The 24,853-nt window shown below is 43.3% G+C and overlaps 1 protein-coding gene across 16 annotated transcripts in view; it reads right to left on the bottom strand.

Moving 5' to 3' along the window:
• Positions 1-19,328, bottom strand: part of Kmt2c (lysine methyltransferase 2C) — a 234,437-nt gene extending 215,109 nt beyond the window's left edge. For all 16 annotated transcript variants that reach the window (XM_029477435.1, XM_029477434.1, XM_029477427.1 and 13 more), the window contains exon 1: positions 18,931-19,328. In XM_029477435.1, the coding sequence (XP_029333295.1) occupies positions 18,931-19,091 (161 nt within the window). In that variant the 5' untranslated portion in view covers positions 19,092-19,328. The remainder of the gene's footprint in view (positions 1-18,930) is intronic.
• Positions 19,329-24,853: the final 5,525 nt, after the last annotated feature.

The raw sequence follows: 24,853 nt of genomic DNA on the forward strand, positions 1-24,853 counted from the left end.
GCAATCTGCAGATTCATCTGGAATAACAAAAAACCTAGGATAGCAAAAACTCTTCTCAAGGATAAAAGAACCTCTGGTAGAATCACCATGCCTGACCTAAAGCTGTACTACAGAGCAATTGTGATAAAAACTGCATGGTACTGGTATATTGACACACAAGTAGACCGATGGAATAGAATTGAAGACCCAGAGATGAACCCACACACCTATGGTCACTTGATCTTTGACAAGGGAGCTAAATATATTCTTAGGAATTGGTGTTTGTGAAATTTTAGGACACCTATAACCTTATCTCTATTCACTTTCTATATACTTTCCTGGATAAAACAGTAAAAATGCACTCGTGTAAATCCATTACCCACAATCTTTTGAAATAGGACAATACCCATTAAAAGAAGAAGAAGAAGAAGAAGAAGAAAAAAAAAAGCACTCCAGGCTGGACAGATGCCTCAGCAGTTAAGAATACTGGCTGCTCTTCCAGAAGTCCTGAGTTCAATTCCCAGCAATAATGGGACCGCTTCTGGCATCCAGGTGTGCATGCAGACAGGGCACTCATATACATAAATAAAATTTTAGCTGGGCAGTGGTGGCACATGTCATTAGTCCCTACACTTGGGAGGTAGAGACTGGCAGATCTCTGAGTTCAAGGCCAGGCAGGGCTATACCGAGAAACCCTATCTCAAAAACCAAGACATACAAATATACAAACAAACAAACAGTGTCCTTTGAACATCATCTGTTGAGTGCTTTCCTAGGGGAAAAAAGTAATAATGCTGTTCTTATTTCCTAAAATGTCCAGAACTCAGCTTTGAGGAAAAACAACGTACATCACCTGTACATCCAAGACAGACCTCATTCAGAACACTTTGATTTTAGAGTAAATTTACTTATCTAATGGGCAATGTATGAAGCCCTTCAAAGTTCTGGATATGCTTGGAGTAGAAGTCACTGACCTCTCTCTCTTAAATTGTAGAAAACTCATACATCTAGATCTATTTACACATTCTTCCTTGGAAAGAGAAGTATAAATAGAGAAACCTCTAACCCCCAAAACATTTGGAGCCACATTTAACTGTCACAAACTATGGTGATAAAATTCAAATCAAGTAATTTTCTTCTCTACCTGCTGTTCTACTCTGGCTTATCTAATACTAATAAAATAAACAGATGAATTGCTTACTATATATCAGACACTATCCTAAGTACTTACAATTCCAACCTATGACAGGTGCTACTAACATTCTACTTAACAGATGAAACAACCACAGCAAAGAAGTCATTTGGCCAAGACCAACACAGAAGGTCTGTCTGAAAAATGTAAAACTTCTCAAATTGAAATGTGGTCATCTGCTTGTACATACACTTCCTACTTCTGTTAACTATGTGTCTTTCTACTTAATGCTCACCTGAATCAGAAAGAGGAAAATCAAGTGATCTTATAGCCAAGGATCCATCTTCACAGGCACAGTGGCTAAAATTTGTAATACCAGCACACACTAAGTTCCATACCAATCTGAGCATAAGATCCTAGTAAACCCTAGTTTAATTCATTTGGTGATCTGTCTCTCCCTCCCTCCCTCCCTCCCCCCTCTCCCCCTCTCTGGGGGAATGGGGTGGGGGTGATTACAAAACAGGATTTCTCTGTGTAGCCATGGCTGTCCTGGCACTGGCTCTGTAGAACAGACTGGCCTCAAACTTAAAAGGATCCTCCTGCCTCCACCTCCTGAATGCTAGGATTAAACAAAGGCATGAGCCACTACCACCCAGCTTAAATTATTTTTTTTAAAAAGTTCATCTTTCTAGTCTGACAACTATTAATACACAAAACTAAAATGATTTTGTTGCTGAAGCTGCCCTTTTTTAAGTGATACGGATTAAACATGGGGCCTTGCACATGCTTGGCAAACATTCTACCACTGAGCCCAAGCCATTAAAAACAAAAAACAAACAAAAAAAAACCATGAATTCAGCTTGGAATTTCTCCTGCCCCAGCCCTGCCTCATACTAAATTCACCATCTTATCAAATCACTGACCTATCTGCTCAGCCCCTTGAAACAAAAACAAAGACAAAAACTTCCCTATTTTGAGGTAAGATCTCACTAAGTTGCCCAAGCTCGTCTTGAACTCATTGTGCAGTACAGGCTAGTTTTGAACTTGTGAACCAGATGGTGGTGGCACACCCCTTTAATCTGAGTTGGGGGGGGGGGGTTTACACAAAGGCAGGTTTGAGTTTGAAGCCAACCAGAGGTTTCAGGACAGCCAGGGCTATACAGAGAAACCCTGTCTCTAAATAAATAAATAAAATAAACAAAATAAATAGAATAAAATAAATTAAAAACTCCTAGTTTGGCTTGGGACTTTTAAAATTAAGTATCTAATAAGTATGCTGATGGCATGATCCTGTGCTACAAAAATCCTGGCAAATCTACAAAGTAACAGCATTAAGTGGGTATTAATAAAATAAAAGAAACAAGATCCATAAACAAACAACTGCACTTTCTATATACTCACAATAGTTTATAAAGACACATTTTAAGAAGAATTAAGAAGGTGGGTGTAGTGGCACACACTTTTAACCCCAGTGCTCCAGAGGTAGAGGCAGGTCAATCTCTGTGATTTGGAGGCCAGCCTGAGACCAGGTTAGTCAATACCACAGTAAACTCCAAGACAGCCAGAGCTATGTAAAGAGACCTTGTCTCAAGAAAATAAGAAGGAAGAAAGAGTGAGTTTGGTTAAGAGCACAGGCTGCTCTTCCAAAGCACCAGGGTTTGATCCCCAGCACCTACATGGCAGCTCACAATTGTCTGTAACACCAGTCCCAAAAGAAGCTCTTCTCTTGGTGGCACACGCCTTTAATCCCAGCACTCGGGAGGCAGAGGCAGGGGGATTTCTGAGGACAGTCTGGTCTACAGAGTGAGTTCCAGGACAGCCAGGGCTATACAGAGAAACCCTGTCTCAAAAAAAAAGAAAAGAAGAAGAAGAAGAAGAAGAAGAAGAAGAAGAAGAAGAAGAAGAAGAAGAAGAAGAAGAAGAAGAAGCAGCAGCAGCAGCAGCAGAAGCAGCAGCAGCAGCTCTCTTCTGGCCTCCACAAGTAACAAGCAGGTACCTGGTACACAGACATACAGGCAGGTAAAATACTCATACATATGAAATAAAAAAAATTTTTTTTTTGATTTTTCGAGACAGGGTTTCTCTGTGTAGCTCTGGCTGTCCTGGATCTCACACTGTAGACCAGGCTGGCCTCGAACTCAGAAATCCGCCTGCCTCTGCCTCCCGAGTGCTGGGATTAAAGGCTCCCGCCACCACGCCTGGCTAATAAAATCATTTTTAAAAATAGTATAAGAAGGAAGAGGAGCAAGAAGAGGAAGAAGGAGAAGAAGAAGAGGAAGAGGAAAAGGAAGAGGAAAAAGAAAAGAAAAAAGAAAAATCACACACAATGAGGACCAATCCAATAGTGTGCCCCTTTAATCCCAGGTAGACAGGTAGGCAGAACCCAATGCCTTCAAGGCCATCCAGGGTTATACTGTGACCCAAAAACAAAATCAAATGAAAACTATCATTTTGCTTTTTGCTTTTCAACAGCTGGTTTTCCTGTAGTTCTGGCTGCCCTGGAACTCTCACTGTAGACCAGAGTAGGCTGGCCTCAGAGATCCAGGAGAAGGGGCATCATTCCTCCTAATAGTATAGTAGCTGATAAATTGCCCATACTCAAAAATAGACATCTCACCCACATCTGTGCAAGCAAGTGACTACATTTTGTGACAAGACATGAAAGTAGAAAGAGTATTTGTTAAGAAGAAGATGAGCGGGGCTGGAGAGATGGCTCAGTGGGTAAGAGCACTGACTGCTCTTCCAAAGGTCCTGAGTTCAAATCACAGCAACCACATGGTGGCTCACAGCCATCCGTAATGAGATATGACACCCTTTTCTGGTGCGTCTGAAAACAGCTACAGTGTACTTATATATAATAATAAATAAACCTTTAAAAAGAAGAAGAAGGGAGCATGAACGGGGAATGAGATGAAACTAGAGTTTACTTAAATGCACATAGGACACTGCTAAAGGAAAGAAAAAAAGGAAAGAAAGCAAAAACAGAAGTTACTTCAATAGGCTTTTTTTTTCCTGTGCTAAAATCAAACTAAGCCCCTCATACGTGCTAAGCAAAGATCCATCATTTAGTATTAATAATCAAGCAACAGAATCACTAGTTATGGTTTTACTGCCCCACCAAGATGATTTTTCTAACAGATATGTTTCTGCAGTTTAATATCCTCAATGACTCTCTATTGTCCATAGTTAAAAAAAAAAAAAGTGAAGCCCCAATTTGATCCCTTCCTTCTCCTTCCAATATAAGGAATGTGTTTATTTAAAAACCGGGGCCATGGTTAGATCTGTCTTTGCAACTATGGCTGTCCTAAAGCAGCTCCTTTACTTGTAAAACTAGGTGTGACGATTCTGCCAAAGTGATTAAGTATCGAAAGATGTGACTTCCAGAAAACACTACAAGTACCTATCAAATACCAGCCAAGTACCAGCTTCTCATTCCCCCACACACCCATCACCTGGTTAGTTCTCTTCAGCAATATGTTGTCATTTAAGATTTCAGAGAGCCAGGCATGGTGGGTCATACCAGCATACTTAAGACTGAGGCAGGAGGATTTCATCACATTCAAGGCTGGCTGGACTACAGTGAGAAACCTTGCCTTTTCTTTTTACCTTTTTATTGATTCTTGTGAATTTCACATCATGTATCAAAATCTCATTCATCTCCCCATTCCTCCAAATCTGACCTCTACCTTTGTAACCTCCTCGAAACAACATAGAACAAAAAGATAAAAAATGAAAATCTTAGGCAGGGTGTGGTGGCACACACTTTTGATCCCAGCACCTGGGAGGCAGAGGCAGGAGAATTTCTGAGTCCAAGGCCAGAGTTAGTTCCAGGACAGTCAGGGCTACACAGAGAAACCCTGTCTCAAAAAAACCAAAATCTTGCCATGGAAGGTTCGCTGTGTCACATTTTTTTACTTGAAAATGCTCACTGCAATGGGTCTATAGTGTAGTAGGAGCCAGAGGCCTAGAACCAGACCAATGACTCCTCTCAGATAATGACTCCTCTCGGATATCCTGTTGTTATTACCCTGTGACATGGAGATCCTGCAGCTCTGAATCTGCAGGACCTCTTCACAAGGTTCCACAGTTCATGGAGTAGATGCTGGGTGGGTCAACTCGAAGCCCTGGATCTGGGCCTGGGTGGTAGCTGAGCTGGTAGCCCACTAGGCCAACTCTCCCACTTTTCTCAGGAGAGGATGGGCAGGGCCTGCTCCCTTACCTGCAGCTTGCAAGGGACAAGACAACTCTCCCATGCCAATGCCACCAGGGCCAGCTCCACAGGCATGAGACCGTTTCTTAAAAAACAATAGAAAAGGGGATAGGAGAACTTCCAGAAATAAGTATTTGTAAAGCAGAGGCAGGTGGAGCTCTGTATCAAGGTCAGCCTGGTCTACAACGTTGAGTTCCAGGACAGCCAGGGCTACACAGAGAAAGCCTCTCTCAAAAAAATAAAAAAATAAAACAAAACAAAAAAAATCGTTGCCGGGCGTGGTGGCACACGCCTTTAATCCCAGCACTCGGGAGGCAGAGGCAGGCGGATTTCTGAGTTCGAGGCCAGCCTGGTCTACAAAGTGAGTTCCAGGACAGCCAGAGTTATACAGAGAAACCCTGTCTTGAAAAAACCAAAAAACAAAAAAAAAAAACAAAAACAAAAAAAATCATTAACAGGGCTAGAATCATGATGGGCTCAGCAGTTAAGAGCAATGGCTGCTTTCTCCAAGAGTCCTCAGTTATTTGTGCTGTCTGCTACTGTGAGTCATTTTGTATTAGCAGACATCGAAATTCCAGTGTGAGGAAGGATGGGTATTTTGTCTTATGCTGACCTCTCTGATACAGTGCTTCTTAGTTGACTTTTCCCAATATCTTCCCAGGGTGATTGTCAATAAAAAAGAAGTAAACTTGGCTAATAGTAACATATTTCTTCAGGAACATACTTAGGGCCTGGCGTGGTGGCACACTCCTTTAATCCCAGCACTGGGGAGGCAGAGGCAGTCGGATTTCTGAGTTCGAGGCCAGCCTGGTCTACAAAGTGAGCTCCAGGACAGCCAGGGCTATACAGAGAAACCCTGTCTCAAAAAAAAAAAAAAAAACAAAAAAAGGAACATACTTAGGGGAAAAGAACAGATTTACTTTATTTATTTTAGGCAGGGTCTCACTATGAATCCCTGCCTGGCCTGGGGTCATGTCGATCAGGATGTCCTCAACCTCACAGCATTCCTCCTCCCACCTTTGCCTCCAGGTGCTGGCGCTATAGACCAGTGGCACCTAACTAGGAAAAAAATTGTCACCTATAATTTCACTTTAATACACAGCAGTTATAATATTTAACTCTTTCCTTCCACATGGTAGGGGAAGGGGGGCTGAATCTCAACAATAAAACCTCTGTAATAGTCAAAACCCAGGTTTACAAGATGTCTCAGTAGGTAAAGACTCACTGACCTGAGTCTGATACCTGGGACCCACATGGTAGAGAATGAACCAATGCCCACAAGTTGTCCTCTCTGTCATACCACACACATGCTGTATCACATGTATATCCAAACACATGCTCAATAAATAAAATTGCTGGGCAGTGGTGGTGCACACCTTTAATCCCAGCACTTGGTAGGCAGAGGCAAGAAGGATCTCTGAATTCAAGGCCAGCACGGTCTACAGAGTGAGTTCCAGGCCAGCCAGGGTAACACATATATAAAATAATTTATTACAGTCCTAGCTTCCCTTACAGTCACATTGGCCATACAGTCACATATGACCACTATGACTATATTCCACTTACAGGTTCAAGTTTAAACATTGGGTGCCTTTAAAATATTTTTTCTAATTTATTATGTGTTAGTATTTTACCTGCATGTGTGTATGTATATTACATGCGTGCCTAGTACTCCTAAAGGTCAGACGAGGGCATCAAATGCCATGCAGCTGGAGTTATGGGTGGTTATAAGTCACCTTGTAGTGGACAGAAATCTAATTTGGATCCTCTGCAATAATTAGTGCTGTGCTCTTAACTGAGTCTCTGTCTCTCTCTGTCTCTCTGTCTCTCTGTCTCTGTCTCTCTGTCTCTGTCTCTCTGTCTCTGTCTCTCTGTCTCTCTCTCTCTTTGAAACAGTGTTTCACTGTAGACCAGGCTGGCCTTTAAGAACAGGAAATCCTCCTGCCTCTGTCTCCTGAGTGCTAAGCTACCCACACAAACAGTACTGTTTTAAATGGCATTTTAAAGGGTTAATGGTCTGTACTCTCCTCTACTCTTCTTCATTATGCTCTAGTGGGCATCATAGAATCTTAAAGTGTCATACCCTAGAAAGACAAAGGAAGAGGGTCTCCAGTAGAGTGACTGCAGTGAAAAGGCACTATTCACCAACTTAGCTCCTATCCTGCAAAATTTGATGTGAAAAAGAAATACATACTAGTTCAAGACTCTCATGTTCTAAAGTTTCTATTTTAAATGGGGGTGGGGGGGTGGACTAGAGAGACAGCGATGGCATACATCTCTAAACCCAGTACTAAGGTGGCAGGGACAGGTGGGTCTCTGTGAGATCAAGGCCATGCTTATCTACATAATGCCCAGTAAAACAAAGGCAGGTATTAGAGGGTGAAGGACCACCTAGCCCTTACTCACACACCCTATAGGTGGCAACAGAACCAGAATAGAACCTAGACCTCCCAACAAAGTACAAATGGTTCACTGTATCACAGGTGCACAAGTCAAAAATGTAAAATCCTAACTTTTTTTGGGTATTCAAAATTCTTTTAGCTATTAGGAACTATCTAATTACAGGCCAATCTATAGTCATGTAACTATATTTGAAGGGAAGGAAAGGAAGGGGTTTGAGACAGACTCTCATATGTATCCAAGGCTGGCCTTCCTCATATTGGATCTGTAGTACAGAATTACCTTAAACTTCTGATTCATTTGCCTCCACCTCCCCAGTTGAGATTACAGTCACTGCAGAACACAGGGCTTCATGCATCTTAGGCAAGCACTCTATTAACCAACCTAAAATCACAGTCCTGATAACAGCATTTTTTAAATACCAAACTCCTCAGTAATAATCCATCTCTACATCAAAATACCTTAGAGAAATAAGGGCCAAAGTAGCAAGAAGCCTCATTTAACTATCTCAGGAAAAGACCCTTTAAAAACAGTGGTCATTATCATTTGTATCAGACATATTTTAGTCCTTTAATTCATAAAACCATCTCCTTTCATTATTTTTATTACATCTGCTTGTATCTGCTTATATACTTGTGTGTGTATGTGTGCGCGTGCGTGCCAAAGCACATGTGTAGAGGTTTTTTTTCTCCCTCTCATGCGGATCCCCTGAATCAGACTTGGTAGTAGTAAGCACTTTTTTACCCACTAAGTCATCTTACCAGCCTAGTGTACCATTATTACTATTACCTGTTGCTGCTAACAAACCATATTTATTCATAATTTCACAATTTTGGTTGGGTTCAGCTAGGTGGTGTCTCTACTCTTACTAGTGATTGCTTTTGTACTGTATTAGACCAGAAAGTCAGCTAGGACTTGGACCCTGCTGAGCCTCTCAAATAGTCAGTTTGGCAACCTCTCACTCTCCACAGATCTCCAGCAAAGTCTAACCCAACTCCTAGAACTGCAATTACTTAAGACTCCCAAAGTGAAAAAGAAAAAGCTGAACCCAAACCTAATCAAGTGTCATTACTACTGCCAAACAGGACTAGACAAGACACAACCATAGGGTTCAACAAATTGACTACATGGCCCAATGGGCTTACTAAGAACAGCAGATACCAGCTCTTCCTTTAGTACTATACAGATGCCATCTTGATGTGTATATAACCCCCACATACTTTAAGCTGGCCTCAAACTCACAGAAATCTGCCTACCTCTGCTTCCCTAGCCCTGGGATTAAAGGCAAGTGCTACCAGCACCCAGCTACCATGGCATTTTTAGTACTATAGTTCTATTGTACAATTTGAGTTTGGGCATGGTGATACCTCTAGTAGGTTAGTTCTGTTTTTGGTTTTGGTGCTATGTAGGACATCCCAGTCTCAGTTCCCTCAAAAACAGCAAAATAGCCAAGGAGGCTTTGTTAAGAAGGATCTGCCTACCTCTGCCTCCAGAGTACTGGGGTTAAAGGCATATGCCAACACATCCAGCTCAGATTAAATATTCTTGAAAGTCACACCTAGCCTAGAGTGCTGGTGTTACAAAGTTTTAATATCAGCACTAAGGAAGAAGCAGGCAAATTTGAGGCTAGCCTAGTCTATATATTGAGTTCCAGGGCAGCCAGGGCTATACAGGTGGTGGTGGTGGTGGTGGTGGTGGTGGTGATGGTGTCAATTTCAATATGCAATGATAGGTATATCATCTGATAGAAGTCCAATTGGAGAAAAACATTGACACCATAACCAAATACTTCAACTTTAGTTGCACTAATTATGAAAGATTTAAGATTTCATGTGGTCAATTTTAAACAATTTGATGGTTATATCAAAGATGAAATGCATTACAGTTTCAAAGCTATGTTGAGATGTAGCTCAATGCCACAATGCTTGTCTACCATGCAATAATACTCTGGCACTGGGGGGTGGGGGGGGTGGGGGAAATCCAAGTAACAAGAAATAGAGGTCTTTAATCCCAGCACTCAGAAGGCAAAGGCAGGAGTTGGAGGCCATGCTGGTCTACAGATTGAGTTCTAGGACAGGCAGAGTTACACAGGGTTTTTAAACCCTGTCTCAAAAGAGAGAGAGAGAGAGAGAGAGAGAGAGAGAGAGAGAGAGAGAGAGAGAGAGAGAGAGAGAGAGAGAGAGAGAGAGAGAGAGAGAGAGAGAGAGAGAGAGAGAAGAGAAAGACATCTTTTGTTTTGCCCTATTTTTACTAGGCTCCACTAAAAGATGGGATTAAGAACAAAAACATATGGACTACAACGACAGTCAAACTACTTTGCTTCTAATGTAATAGGTTACAGTTAAACTTAGGAAGCAAACATTGCCAACTACAAAATATATAAGAAATGAAGCCAGCAAGATGGCTCAGTATGAGCCAGGCGTAGTGGCACATGCCTTTAATCCCAGCACTCGGGAGGCAGAGGCAGGTGGATTTCTGAATTCGAGGCCAGCCTGGTCTACAGAGTGAGTTCCAGGACAGCCAGGGCTATAAGGAGAAACCCTGTCTCAAAAAAAAAAAAAAAATTAAAATCATTTTTTGTGATAACATTACTAAATACAGAGCTTTCCTTGGGAGTTACTGTTCTTTATAATGAAAAACATTCAGTAAAAACCCTGCGTTGATCCTAACCTGATGGCACATGGCTTTAATCCCAACACTTGGAAGGCAGAAGCAGGTGGATGGACTTGTATGAATTATAGGTTATCCTGTCTATGTAGCAAGTTTCTAGTCAGTCAGCGACAGTAAGTCCCTGAAGGGTGGTGAAACCCTGCCTCAACACTCTCTATATAAACACTTCACACAAACCCACACGAAGAATAAACTAATTTTAAAAATATTAATTACTGGTTTTTCCTCAAATTTTTTTAAAGTATTAACCTTTGCCAGGCATGGTGGCTGCTAACTTTAATCCCAGCACTAGAGAAACAAAGGCAATAAATTCAAGGCCATCCAGGGCTATATAGTGAGACACTGTCTCAAAAGCAAAATAAAGCAAATGACTAACTTTTTTTAATTCAGGAAGTATATTACAAAATGTATAAACCCTTCCAAATATTTTTCTATACACAAAATCAACACAAGTTTGAGCTTGTGTACTTTTTATAGGATAAAGTCAGCATTAAACTTATAACTTCACAGCTCCTAAAAAGGTTTTCCTCAAGCCAACAAACCAACAGGCAGCCTCCCACATTGGTTCACACAGATTTTTCTCTTTGTCTTGATTAAAAACTGTACAGTAGGGGTCAGAGATATAGTTCAAGTGGTTAAGAACTTTCTAAAATATGAGGCCTTGGGTGCATCCCCATCAGGAGAGGGGAAACTGCAACGCAGACCACTGCTTGTAAGCAGGTTCAGGTACATCATCACATCCTTAGTTACATATGCTGAGCTATCCCTGAATACCATTCCTACATCCCCAGATACGTGTTGAGCATTTCTTCTATCCCCTAACTATCCATCTATGCCGGAAACTTTTACACTCCTCGGTAGTGATGAGGACTTCTTCCTTCTCGGCCACATCTCCAGCAAGCTGCCCTTTGCCTTTGCTGTGACACTGTAACAGCAGCACATAAACCACTGCCTGCAGGTAGCATATCTCTTCATACTTTTTATCTTAGTGGTTTTTCTAAAATAGCCCTTATTAAATTACAGGTGAATCTCCCTGAGTTCCAGACCAGCCAAAGCTGTAAAACAACACTAAGGATGCAGGCGAGGATCAGGAGTTCGGGAACAGGCCTGGACTCTAAATCATCTCAAAACAATATGACTAAAACAAGAACAACCAAACGTTTTTCCTCACCATTTTTCCCCCAAGGCAACCATCATTCAGGATCTAACTATGGCTCTGTAGCACATCTGAAATGCCTTGATAACCCTAACTACACTACAACTTTATCTCACTCCCTATTATTAAGCCTCTGCCTCCATTCTCCAGAAAAATTCTTAACTTTCCTCTGAAATAAGTGTATTCATTCCCTTGCTCTCCCAAACACAGTCTCACTTTCTTACCACTCTACTTGGCTAAAGCTCACCAACCCTTCAGGCTTTAATTCAAATACTACTTCTTGTAACCCTTCTAGGACTCCATGTAGCTGGTGACTTTTCTCTTACAGAGTTAACTGTTCATGACATTTTAGCATGTTCTGTCAGTGAGTGATATGTGCCCCCCCCAAAAAAGCTAAAACATCAACAGAGTCAGATGTGTTGAACATGCCTCTAATTCTAGAAGTTGGGAAGCAGAGGCACATGACAACTTCAAGACCAGCCTGGTCTACAGGTCAAATTCCAATTACTGATACAATGATAGTCTTTAAAAAAAAAAAAAAGTGAGCAAGGATCTGCAAGATGGCTCAACCAGTAAAGGTTGGCCATCTGATTTTGATTTGATCCCAAGTCCCACATGGTAGAAGGAGAGAACCGAGAACTGTTGTTCCTCCTAGTTGTGCGAGAACTCTGTGTGTGTGTGTGTGTGTGTGTGTGTGTTTGCTCAGCAGCTAAGAACACTTGTTCTGCAAAGGACCAGAGTTTGATTGCCAGCACTCACATGGTGACTCACAACAATCTATTAACGCCAGTTCCAAGGGAGCTGATGCCTTCTTCTGAGCTCCTCAGGCTCAGGCAGGCATGCATGTGGTGTAAACATACACACAAATCTAAAAAGGTGTTTTTAATTTAAAAGTAAACAGAAAGCCTATGTCATCTCAAACTGTATTTTATATAGCTCCTTCTGCCCATAGCAGCAATAGCAGAAGCAGTGAAACATCCTTTACATAAAGCCTTTCCTAACATATTAATACAGAAGAGCTGTGTCATGCCTGTTTCTCTAACCTGTGCTCTTAAGTCTTTCTCATTCTGCAAGAGATTTAAAAGTCCAATTTCAGGATAGCTCATACTGAGAGAGCCTGCTTCTCTTGCAGAAGGCAGAGGCAGACAGATCTCAGTAGTTTGAGCCCAGACTGGTCTACACAATGAGTTTCAGGCCAGCCACAGATAAATAGCGAAACCCTGCCTCAAAATTAATTTGAAGGAAAATTAAATAAATCTTAAAAACAAAACAAAACAAAACACCAGATTCTTCAGGAAGCTATGGCACACACCTTTGATCCCAGAACTTGGAAGGCAGAGGCAGGCAAATCTCTTGAATTCAAGGGCAGCCTGGTCTACAGAACAAGGTTCCAGGACAGCCAGTGCTACACAGAGAAATTCTGTCTCAGGAAAACACACACACACACACATATACCCACACACTTCAGATTCAAAATTCATGATTGGTTTTCCTGCTAAATATTTCATAACCACTACTAGCACACCTTGATATATGAGCCCATTGTTCAAAAAAAAAATCATGCTTATTTTACTTGATAACTTTTTAAAACTTATCTTACCAAGAAATTCTAAAAATAGTTACTAGACATAAACATGATAAAGAAAATATTATAAGAGAAGGGAGAGATTAATTAGTTCACTAAAAACAACACAGAGAAATATTGGCTAAAGGCACTTTTCATCTCACTGGAACCTACATGGTAGGTGAGCCTACTCCCAAGCTTGTCCTCTCACCTCCACAAATATACCAAGGAATGCATGAGTCCACATACATACACATCTGTGCACACACATATAAATAAATGCAAAAAAAAAAAAAAAAACACATCCATTAGAAAGTTTATTCTGTGGCATCAACTTGTTGCCTAAGAGAGTCACAGATGAAAAGCCAAAATATGACACCCTCTCAAGGGCACTACACACCCCCCTCCACCAGGAAAGCATACAGAGAGAGCTTCTAGTGCTCTGTGGTTTTTTAAAGGATGCCGCTCGCTTGCTCGCTTGCTCGCTTGCTCGCTTGCTCGCTTGCTTGCTTGCTTGCTTGCTTGCTTGCTTTGTTTTAAGACAAGGTTTCACTGTGTAACTCTGGTTGGCCTGGAACTTTGTTATGTAGACCATGCCTATCTAGAATCCAGAACTGTTCCATCTGCCTCTGTCTCCCAAGTGCTAGGATCAAAGGTGTGTACCACACAATAAATTAAAGATATTATATGTATGAGTATTTGGCTAAATATATGTATGTTCACCTTACAAACTGCCCAACATGGATGTGGGAACCAAATTCCTGTACTCTGGAAGAGCAGTAAGTACTCTTAAGCACAGAGCCATCTCTCCAGTGCAATCTAGTGTTCTTCATGCCTAAAGACTGACCGTATTTATTTTGGAAGGTCAATGAAGTTCCATGAAAGCTCCTTAGTTATAAGCTTACATTGACTTAAAGGATATAAAGGCTGGACAGCCACCATCTAATCAGAGAAACCTGTGGCCCAGAGAATAACCTATAATTTTACAAAACAGAAAGCAGGTAAAGCAATGTATCTTATATATAGTCTTGTAATCAATTTGTAACTCTGCAAGTTGACTACACATTGCATCACAGAATTAAGTGAATAAGAGGAAATTGTAATAAGTCATTTAAGAATGAGAAATTAGGGCTGGTGAGATGGCTCAGTGGGTAAAAGCACCCGACTGCTCTTCCGAAGGTCCAGAGTTCAAATCCCAGCACCCACATGGTGGCTCACAACCATCCGTAACAAGATCTGACTCCCTCTTCTGGAGTGTCTGAAGTCAGCTACAGTGTACTTACATATAATAAATAAATAAATCTTTAAAAAAAAAAAAAGAATGAGAAATTAAACTATATAGACACTTTTAGATTTGCATGGACATCTGTCTATTAACCTAATATATTAACAAGCAATATGAAATCATGACTAAAAACATCATATTCTTAAATATTACATATTCCTAGGAATAAGTCAACAGTAAACTACAGTGTAGCCAAGTTAGAGAACAATCTCCCCAACAGGAAAGGGAGGCTGACAAGCTTAGACCCAGTTTTCAATTAAATTAAAACACTTAAAGCCGGGCGTGGTGGCGCACGCCTTTAATCCCAGCACTCGGGAGGCAGAGGCAGGCGGATTTCTGAGTTCGAGGCCAGCCTGGTCTACAGAGTGAGTTCCAGGACAGCCAGGACTACACAGAGAAACCCTGTCTCGAAAAACCAAAAAAAAAAAAAATTAAAACACTTAAGTGCATCCTATGAACCAAAGATAGATAGGTGGGATGGATGGATATGATAGGATATATAATATATGTTATATACAAACCCCACTTACCTGCTAGCTTAAAAGTATTAAAAATTAAGAATTATTGTTTGCTTAGCATAGCTGTGCAGTCCTACAATGCCTGCTCTGGGAGGCTGAGGAAAGAATATTCAAATGCTAGGCCAGCTCAAGCTACATATCGAGTTCAAGGTCAGCCTAGGATATATAATAGGCTTTATCTCAAAAAAAAAAAAAATGAGGGAGATAGGGAGCGTTGGAGGGAGAGTAAAGAGTAGGATAGGGTAGGACAAGATAGGGAAGGAAAGACTAAAAATGGCTATCATAAACATTACATACTTGTATTATCTCAAAAGGTATGAATAGTGATCTGGGGGACTTTTTATTCAGTAGTGAAGATCAATTGTCTATCACTTATTTCAAATTGGCAAGTATGAAAAATGTTGTTAGAGAAAGAGTCCTACAAATACAAAGTAACAACAGTTACCAGCTGCACTGCAAGACACCCTTGCAAGACACCACCCATGTTCCTATTTTTCTGTAACAGTAACACTCAAGCTGTCTCTCCAATAACAGTAATTGCCCTCTGAAAAGTGATTCAGGGCACAAATTTGACTCAATAAGGGTTGAAGACAGTATCTCAGAAATCCTGTCCCTGCCACCTGCTGCTCCAACATTTTTGTTCACCCTGACATCAATTCTGATGACAAAAAATATGGCAGAACACTTCCTAGGCTTCATACAAAAGTCAGGTGTGGTAGTTAACACCTTCTTAATCCCAGTACAAAGTCAGGCAAGTCTGTAACATCCAAAGCCAGCGTGGTCTACAAAGTGGGTTCACGACCACAGAGAAACCCTTGTTTTTGTTCTTGTTTTGTTTTGTTTAAAAAAAAAAAAAAAGCAAAACTAACACACACACACACACACTCTCTCTCTCTCTCTTCAGGAAAAATTTCTTTTAACATTAACAGAATTAGACCCGCGCCCTATACTGTTTTACCAGGGCAAAAACAGTGCCTCAAGTAAGGAATATGAGCACTCAAAATAACTAAATGGTTTGAGTCTTTGCAGTTAAGAAATTTCAGACAAATGTAAATTTCACTGTGAGTTACATTTGACATTTGTACAACAGGAAATTCCTGTATATGTGTATGTGTGTATGTATATACATATATGCTTTTTAAATTCTGCCTCAAAAAAGTAATATCTTTTGTTCAAAATATTTGCTTTTAGATAATTATAATTTTAATATAATTAGATTTAATGTAAAACCCATTAACTACATACCCTACGCCTTTTAAATGTGATAAACAACAACAACAACAAAAATTCAGCTAGCCAAAACTATAAAGACTTAGCCGGGTGATGGTGGCACACGCCTTTAATCCCAGCACTTGGGAGGCAGAGGCAGGCAGATTTCTGAGTTTGAGGCCAGCCTGGTCTACAAAGTGAGTTCCAGGACAGCCAAGGCTATACCTGTCTCGAAAAACCAAAAAATAAAATAAAAATAAAATAAAATATAAAGACTTGATTTGTTTACTTAATAAAAATTCAAACACAACAATTGGGCATGGAAGCATATGCACCTTTAATTCCAGCACTCGGGAGGCAGAGGCAGGCAGAGCTCCATGAGTTCATTGATTTCAAAGCCAACCTGGTCTACAAGTACCTGGCCAGCCAGAGCTACATAAAGAGAGCCTGTCTCAGACAAACAAACAGAAGATATTAGCTTTTGTTTCTTCAGTGTACTCTTTGCAATTCCACACTATTCATTTACTGCAAACCTAAATCACATTTGTTACACATCAGTTTCACCTTCTGGGTCCTCACTAACTACAGGCTCTTTTCCTAGTGGATCCTAATATGGTGTAGAGATACACAATCAAAAACCTCTTTGCTTTCCATTTCACACATTAGTTTCCACTTACATGTTTCCAATACAATTAGAGATTCCACTCCCTTCAAAAGATATCTAATTTTAAAGAATTTAAAAGTTAGAAGCCAATTACCACTACATTTTACTTCCCTGTAAAGAATTCTGTGTTGCTTTTCAAATCTAAAAGAAAAAAAAAAAAAAAAACTAAAACAGAATTGACCAGAGTGTTCTTAGACTACACTGTCATCCTTTAGGAAAATGTTTAACTTCTCAAAAGGCCATTTTTTCTTCATTAATAGTGCTAAGAATTAAAATAATGAAGTGGCAATAACTTAAGTGAACCTTCCTCCCAGTTCAAAGGAGTTGCACTAATACACCTTAACTCATCTCAATGGGGAAGCACACTGTGTGTGTGCAAGCATTTGCAAGTGCATGACCCTAACAATGCAAAAATGAGCGCTTGTATGTCTACTCTCTCCAAAAAGAATTAAATGCAAATATAAAACATTTACTTACCTCAAATTAAAGTATAGTAAGATTTTTTTAATGTGTTTTGTTTTTTTCAAGACAGGGATTGTCTGTGTTGCCTTGTCTGTCCTGGAACTCCCTCTGTAGACAAATTGGCCTTGAACTCCACCTGCCTCTGCCTCCCGAGTGCTAGGCTTAAAAAGATCTTACAGGCCTGTGCCATCATGAACCCTCTTATGAGATGCAGATGTTTTTCAAACAGTGAAATGGGAATGAATCGAAGTAAACTTCTAATATGGCTTAATCCCATGTTGCTTTTTAGAACAGTATTTATGTCAAACTGACCAAGTCCAAAGTTACTCAAAACTCCACAAAACGTCTCCAAATTCCAGTCAAGGCAGGCATAATGTTATTTTATGCAGACCATCACCTTACAAAGTAACAGACAAAATAAACTCGTAACTTTGTATCACAAAGAACCTAATGTAATAATGTATACATCCTCTATAAAGTGTTTCTCTCAAGATTTTTCACAGCTAGGTAAGAGCTGGCAGGCGATAAAATATACAGGCGACTAAAGGCCCTGGAACATTTAGTAGTAAAAAGATAGCAAACCCTCCCCCCCCCCGAAAAAATACACTGTGTCAAGAGCTTAGTGGGTTCCCGGAGGCCAGGGTGCTTGCTTGCTATGGCCCAGTTAACACTATTTTTGCTGCAATCACCAGACACAACAAATGAATGCACGTAAACCAAACAAACAGCCTATCCATAAATGTGCTGACTTCTTCCTGCAAGTCCCAGCGCACCCTTCCACCGCCAACAGTTCAATGAGAATATCATACAATGAAATGAGTAAGCAACACACGCCATTCTGCAACTTTGAAAGACGGTCACCAATCTTCCGCAGCACCCCGAAGAGCCACTATAGCTGAGCAACTAACTCATTGGCACTAAAACGGTTTCCTTAATTTTCAAGCCAAGTTGCCGAATAACCACTTTTTAAGACAACACTTCTTGCCCAGCTCATCCACCGGGCACAGTCCTCACGGACGCTCAAAAACAATCGAAAGCCATTGCCTGCCCAGCTGGAGTTGAAGTTACTCGTCCAGCGACGTTTAAAGCTGTCTCCCCTAAACAAAGTGCTCTGGGCCGTCAGCGCCGCGGAACCCGGCCGCGTTCCCGAAACTCCGACTCGCCCGCTTACACCTGGGCCCGTGCGATCCCGAGCGCCGGCTGCGGAGCCGGGCGGTGCGGTTCGGGGCGGTGGGGGATGGGGAGGACAGGCTCGAATGGCTTCCTAATGTATCATTAAGAAGCAAAAGCACCGGTCTGGGAGCAAGAAAAGTTAAAGGAGCCGCGAGCTGACAAAGAGCGCCGGCCGCCGCACCCGGACCACCCGGCCGCGGCGTTTGACAGCTCCGTCCCTGGCGCCCACAGCTTTGTGGCTCCGAGAGGCCGGGCCGGCAGCAAGCTGGGCGTGCTCGGCGGGGCGTGTGCGGACGCCGGGCTAGGCCCTGGGGAAGCCGCCGGGCGGTTCTCCCAGAAGCGAGGCCGAACTCCAAAGTAAAGTGCGCGGCGCGGCCGGCGGGACCTGCGCGGGCGCCGCCGAACCGGGCCGCGCCTGGGCCGCCCCGCCCCCACCGGGCCGGGGGCCTGACAGCTCCGGGCCGCGCCGCCGCTGGCCGCCCGCCTGGCTCCCTCGCGCTCAACTTACTTCTTTCTGGCTCTCTGGAAAGGGGAAGCGCCATCTTTGCGAGGCCGGCCCCGAGGTCTTTTGTCTGCGGCTGCGGGGCTCGGGGCCGGGGCTCCGGGCTCCTCGGGGGGTGCTGGCGGCGGCTGCTGCTGCTCCGCGCTCCGGTCCTCCTCCGACGACATCCTAGTCACCAGGAAAGACACATGGATCCCCGTCCTCCTCCTGGGGGGCTCCTCCCGCCGCAGCGGCCGCAGCCGCCGCCGCTGCTGCTGCTCGAGTTGCTCCTCCCCGGCTCAGCCTCTCGCATTTCCCGCAGCCCCGGGAGCAGCAGCAGCAGCAGCAGGTACCGGGAGAGGCGGCAACATGGAGCTAGCAGGACACGCACTCACACACATCGGCGCGGGCGCGCGCACTCGGCGCGCAGGGGCCGGCGGGGGGCGGCGGGCAAGCGGGCGGGGCGGGCGGGGCCGGCCGCGCGGGGCGGGGCGCCGCGGCCAAGGCTGGGGCCGGCGGGGCCGGGCCGGAGGGCGGCGCCGAGCGGGGCGGGGCGGGGCGCGACGCGAGGGGCGCGGGCCGGGGGCGGCCGCAGGGGTCTCCGCCCGGCCCCTCCCCCAGGCCGCCCGCGGCGGGAGGAGAAAGGGCCGCGGAGGGGGGCGGCGGGCCGGGGCGGGGCCAGCCACCCCTCCCCCGCGCCGTCAGCCCGTCAGGCCCACGCCGCGGCGAAGTTTTGACAGCTGCTCCAGTTGTTGTGGTGGGTTCCGGGGTGGTGCGAGCGCCGGCCCCTCGGCCGCGCGCTGGCGATCGCTCCCTCACACACTGCTCGCTCACGGCGTTCCCTGTGGCTAGCTCCCTCACGCTCGGTTCAACGCACGGCTAGCTCTCGCTCTTCCCTATCGCTTGCCCGCTCTCCGGCCGGCGCTTGCTGCCTCACGCTCAGGATCGCTCCCTCACGCTAGCTTTCGGCTCCATCAAGCTTGGCTCCCTCACGCTGGGATCCCTCTCGCTCGCTCGCTCGCGAACGCTCCCCCACGCCCGCTCTCTCTCTCTCTCTCTCTGGGGGCAGCAAAGGAGGAAGTTTTGCGGCTGTGCGTTCACCACACAAACAACACACGCACACGGCAGTGGCCGTCGCGCGAGGCCTGCACCCGGGTCCCCCGGGGCGACCCGCACCACAGACCTCTCAAACTCGCCGCCGGCTCGCCCACACACAGGCGCCTCCCGCCCCCGCCCCCAGCGCGCTGCTGCCACTCACGGGGCTGACTCCGCGCATGCGCCCCGCGCTACCGGGCCGCCGCCGCTGACCTCACCGCCCCTCCCCCGCCCGCTCTGACGCGGCGGTGGCTGCAACTCGGGCTCTGGCGGGCGCTAAGCTGCGGACTGGGCATCCGGGATCAGGGTCCAGCCCGGCCGAGGTTGGGGGGGGGGGATCGATGTAAACACTCTGGAGCGTGCACCCGCGTGCGGTGCGCGCACCTGCGTCCGCGACCCCCTGCGGGCGTGGGCCGCTCCAGGCCTGGCGGAGTCCCACGTAGGCTTCCCTAGTGCGGCGCAACCGTGGCAGGACAACGTTAGATCCGAACTCCAGCTGTAGTTTCTCCGCCCGACGTCAGGTTTTAAACACCGGGAGACCCGGAGGCTGCCGGACAAAAAAACCAAGCAGCGGACAGGTTTAGTGGAAAAAAAAAAAAAAAGTCTCTACACGGACAGAAATGCATCAGCGTGAACGTTGTGTGTGCTCAAGATTTAAAAATGGAAATACTGCTAAGCTGTTTCCCATTAAAAAAAAAAAAAATGCTTCGTTAAAAATGGGGCCAGAATTGCCCAGGACGCCGCGTTTCCTTTGCACTATGGATTGCCGTGTAGGAGTGAGAAATAGTAGAGATGGGAAAACGGGTCTGTGGAGCGTCGTGGAAGGCTTAGAGCAGCCTGTCAGGCGCTGAGCTGCTCGGAGCCTGGAATCCGAGCGCACTTTGTGATCAGTTCTTTCCATTCTCAACAGTTTCAATGCTGGGCAAAAAGAATACACTTGTTTCTAGAGGTCCTGTTCACCTTCCTGCCACCCGATAGCCAGGCTATTAACATTGAGCTGAGCTTCGAATCTGGATCAAACTTTGATCGTCTAGTGCATATTATAGCTGTAATCATTTGCTTGTTTGTTTGTTTGTTTGTTTGCAGTGGCTAAAGTTGAGTCGTTGAATCATTTGAATTGATTGCAAGTTTAATCCCTTGCAGGCCTTTTCAGCTTTATTATATGTACAGTCAAAGGAAGCTTGGAGCAGGGAAGAAAGCTGCCATATGAAAGGTAAGCTACAAATTAAAAGGAGAGAGGAAATTGGGATTTCTAGACAATTATATCACTTATCGTTGTGGTATATTGAACCCAGAACTGCACACACAGCTAAGCTAGCACTCCACCACTGAGTTTTATCCCTAGACTGAATCGTTTTTAAAGATTTTTTTTTAAAAGAAATGTTTTTTGTTTGTGTTCGTGTCCGAATGAGTTTATGTGCACCATGTATATGGAGATACCAGAGAAGGCCAGAAAGTGTCCAGTCCCCTAGAATGAGGTTACAGGCAATTGTGAGCTGCCATGTGGGCATTGGAAATCAACTCCAGTTTCCTGCAAGAACAGTGCTCTGAATCGCTAAGCCAGGTCTCCAGCCCCTGGACCTGGCTTTTAAATATAAACTTTTAAAATAAAGCCTTTTTCTTTTGATACTAGAATAAGAATAGTATTCATCTAAAAAAAATTAAACGTTATATTATTGTTGCTATGGTTAAAATAGAGGAATGGGCATGGAACCAGGTATAGTGGCCCATACCTTAAATACCAGGACTAGAAAGACAGAGGCAGGTGGATCTCTATGAGTTTGGGGACAGCATGGTCTGCATAAGACAGCCCAACCAAGACTACATAGTGAGACCCTGTCTTTAAAAAAAAAAAAAATTAGGGCTATACATAATGAAACTTATGATACTTGGCTTCAGGTATGTAGTTATTCATGTTATTCATTAATTAAAACAAAAGATGATAGAACTTAATAAAAAAAAACAAATTGTAAAATATAGCTCAAAATCAAATAGGCTTGATGATACAAACCTATAACCCAATACTTGGGAGGAGGAAGCAGGGGGATGAGTAGTAAGTAGTTCAAAGACATTTGTCACTCTGTAGTGGAATGGAAGCCAGCCTAGGAAATGCATAGCACCCTATCTCAAAAATAATAATACAAAGACTGAAGAGATGGCTCAGCCCTTAAGATCCTGTACTGCTGGTGCCGAGGACCTGGGTTCCATTCCTAATATCCAGATAAGGCAGTTCACAGTTACCTATGACTCCAGTTCTGAAGGAATCTTTCTGCTTCTGTTGCACCTGTATTCATGTGCACAGACAGACACATACACATACAAACAAATCCTAAAAAGGTAAGAAGTAGGGGTGGCTAGTAAGCTCAATGGATAAGAGCATTGGCTGCTCTTCCAGAAGACCCAGGTTCAATCTCGCCCATGGAGGCTTACTACTCTGTGACTTCAGTTCCACGGGATATGACACCATTTTCTCACCTCCGTGGACAGCAGACACGCACATGGTGCACAGACAAACAGACCATAAATATACATTTTTTTTATTAAAGAAATTTAAAAATACAAGATTCAGCCGGGCAGTGGTGCACATACCTTTAATCCCAGCACTTGGGACACTGAGGCAGGTGGACCTCTGTGAGTTTGAGGCCAGCCTGGTTGGCAAAGCAAGTTCCTGGACAGCCAAGATTACAAACAAAAGAAAAACAAAAAGCATAAGCCACCAAAATATGGATGCTTTGCACAATTGAACATAGTTCTTTTTTTTTTTTTTTTGGTTTTTCGAGACAGGGTTTCTCTGTATAGCCCTGGCTGTCCTGGAACTCACTTTGTAGACCAGGCTGGCCTCGAACTCAGAAATCCACCTGCCTCTGCCTCCCGTGAACATAGTTCTTATTTTTGAAAACATGAAATATTCTACATTGTTTTTGGTATGTCATTTCTATTTTTGCATGTGTTGTATTAAATATAAACATTTTAGGGGAAAAGGAAAATTTTTATTAAATGAATTTAAAAATACAAGATTGAGCCAGGCAGTGGCATACATACCCTTAATCCCAGTACTTAGGAGGCAGAGGCAGACAGATCTCTTAAGTCTGAGGCCTCAAAGTGAAGCACCAGAAAGACTAGAGGGAAGCTCGATGTAGTGGTACCCATACAATCTTTCTGAACAACCAAGCCAGGTATAATAATGCATGCCTCTAATCCCAGGGCAGAGGCAGTCAGATCTCTGTGAATTTGAGGCCAGTCAGGGTTACATAGTGAAACCCTGTCAAAAAAAAAAAAAAAGTCTACATTCTAATAAATATATTTTCATCTTTTTCTTTTTCCCATTTCTCTTTTTGAGATTGATCTCAAACTCACAGAACTCAAACGGTACGACCAGTATGTAGCATCATGCATGTCCTAATAACACATTATAATATATGTACTATTTTTAAAATGTAACAGATATAAAATAACTATAGCAGCCTAACTAAAGAACTGCTGTACAAAGGTCTTTTCATTTTCATACCACGTTTTTCTAAAATATTGCACTCTTTCATGGCACAGCTAGTACTCTCTTAATCATACATAAATAAATATATACATATATATTTTATGTGCTGGAGGACTGGGGAAAATACATTACTGGCAACACAGAAAAAAAAAAACATCTCAGGAAACAATAAGCAGGAGTGATTCTCCAAGAGTCTCACAGCGCAGGGACTCCATTCAAATTCATAATCCAGATCCCATCTTCCCAACTGATGATTGATAGATGCCACTGAGTGTCTTTGGTAAAGTGCAATTTGTTTTGCTTTTAGTGAATATGAAAGCATCCATACGGCTCTCTAAAGGTCCACCATGACTGCTGTCCTGTTTTTCCTTGAAAGCTGAGTCTAAAGTTCCTTGAAGAACTTGTTATGTTCCTTGTTTATCCTGGGTTTTTTTGCTTTGCAATCAGTGCTGAGGACCAGACCAAGGGCTTTGTGCATGTTAGGCAACTGTCTACTGCTGAGTTTATATCTTTTTTTATTGATATTTTTACTGTTAAAGTTGCACTTTGCTGGGGATGTAGTTCAGTGTAGAACCCTTACATAAACCAAGGACATAAATTCATTCCCATCACTGGAGAAAAGATACATTATGTGTATTACTTTGCATAAGATATGTCAGTAAGGTATACACATATGCCTATGTATGGAAATTTTAAGGAAGAAGCAGAAGAAAATAGAGCATCTTCAAAAGGGAATGGATTGGAGACATTGCTCAGTGGTTAAGAGCACTGGCTGTTCGTGCAGAGAAATAAGAGTGTGATCCATCACCCACATAGCAGCTTGCAACTGTCTTTTAACTCTAGATCTATGGGGTTCAATGCCCTCTTTTGGCCTCTGAGGGCACTAAGCATACCTTTGGTGCACAGACATACAAGTAGTCAAACACTTAGATGCACAAAATTTAAAAATTCATAATCTTTTTTGTTCATAAGAGAGAGACAGTGTCTCATCATGTAGTTCTTTTTTGTCCTAGAACTTGCTATGTAGACCAGATTGACCTAAAATTCAGAGATCTGCCTGCTTTTACCTCCCAGAGCTGGGATTTAAGACAAGCACAACCACATGGTAAAATAGCCTGCCTCCATCTTTGGCTTAAAAGCCATCTTATAGTAAAGACAAACTAGATTCATTCCTGTTTATGATTAAATCTTTGCTTCTCAAGGATTGGGCTATGTCCCACCTGTAACCTTAGCTCCAAATGGTTCTGTAGTGCCTGTTCCAGGAAATGACAACCATGTCTTTGTTCAAAAAGTTGTTAACGACCATCTTGCAAGCCTCGCTTTGTTTCAAAAGGTTGTTATGGACTGGCAGTGGTGGCGCAC

Source organism: Mus caroli, chromosome 5 (genome assembly GCF_900094665.2).
Source record: "Mus caroli chromosome 5, CAROLI_EIJ_v1.1, whole genome shotgun sequence".
Taxonomy (NCBI): Eukaryota; Metazoa; Chordata; class Mammalia; order Rodentia; family Muridae; genus Mus; species Mus caroli.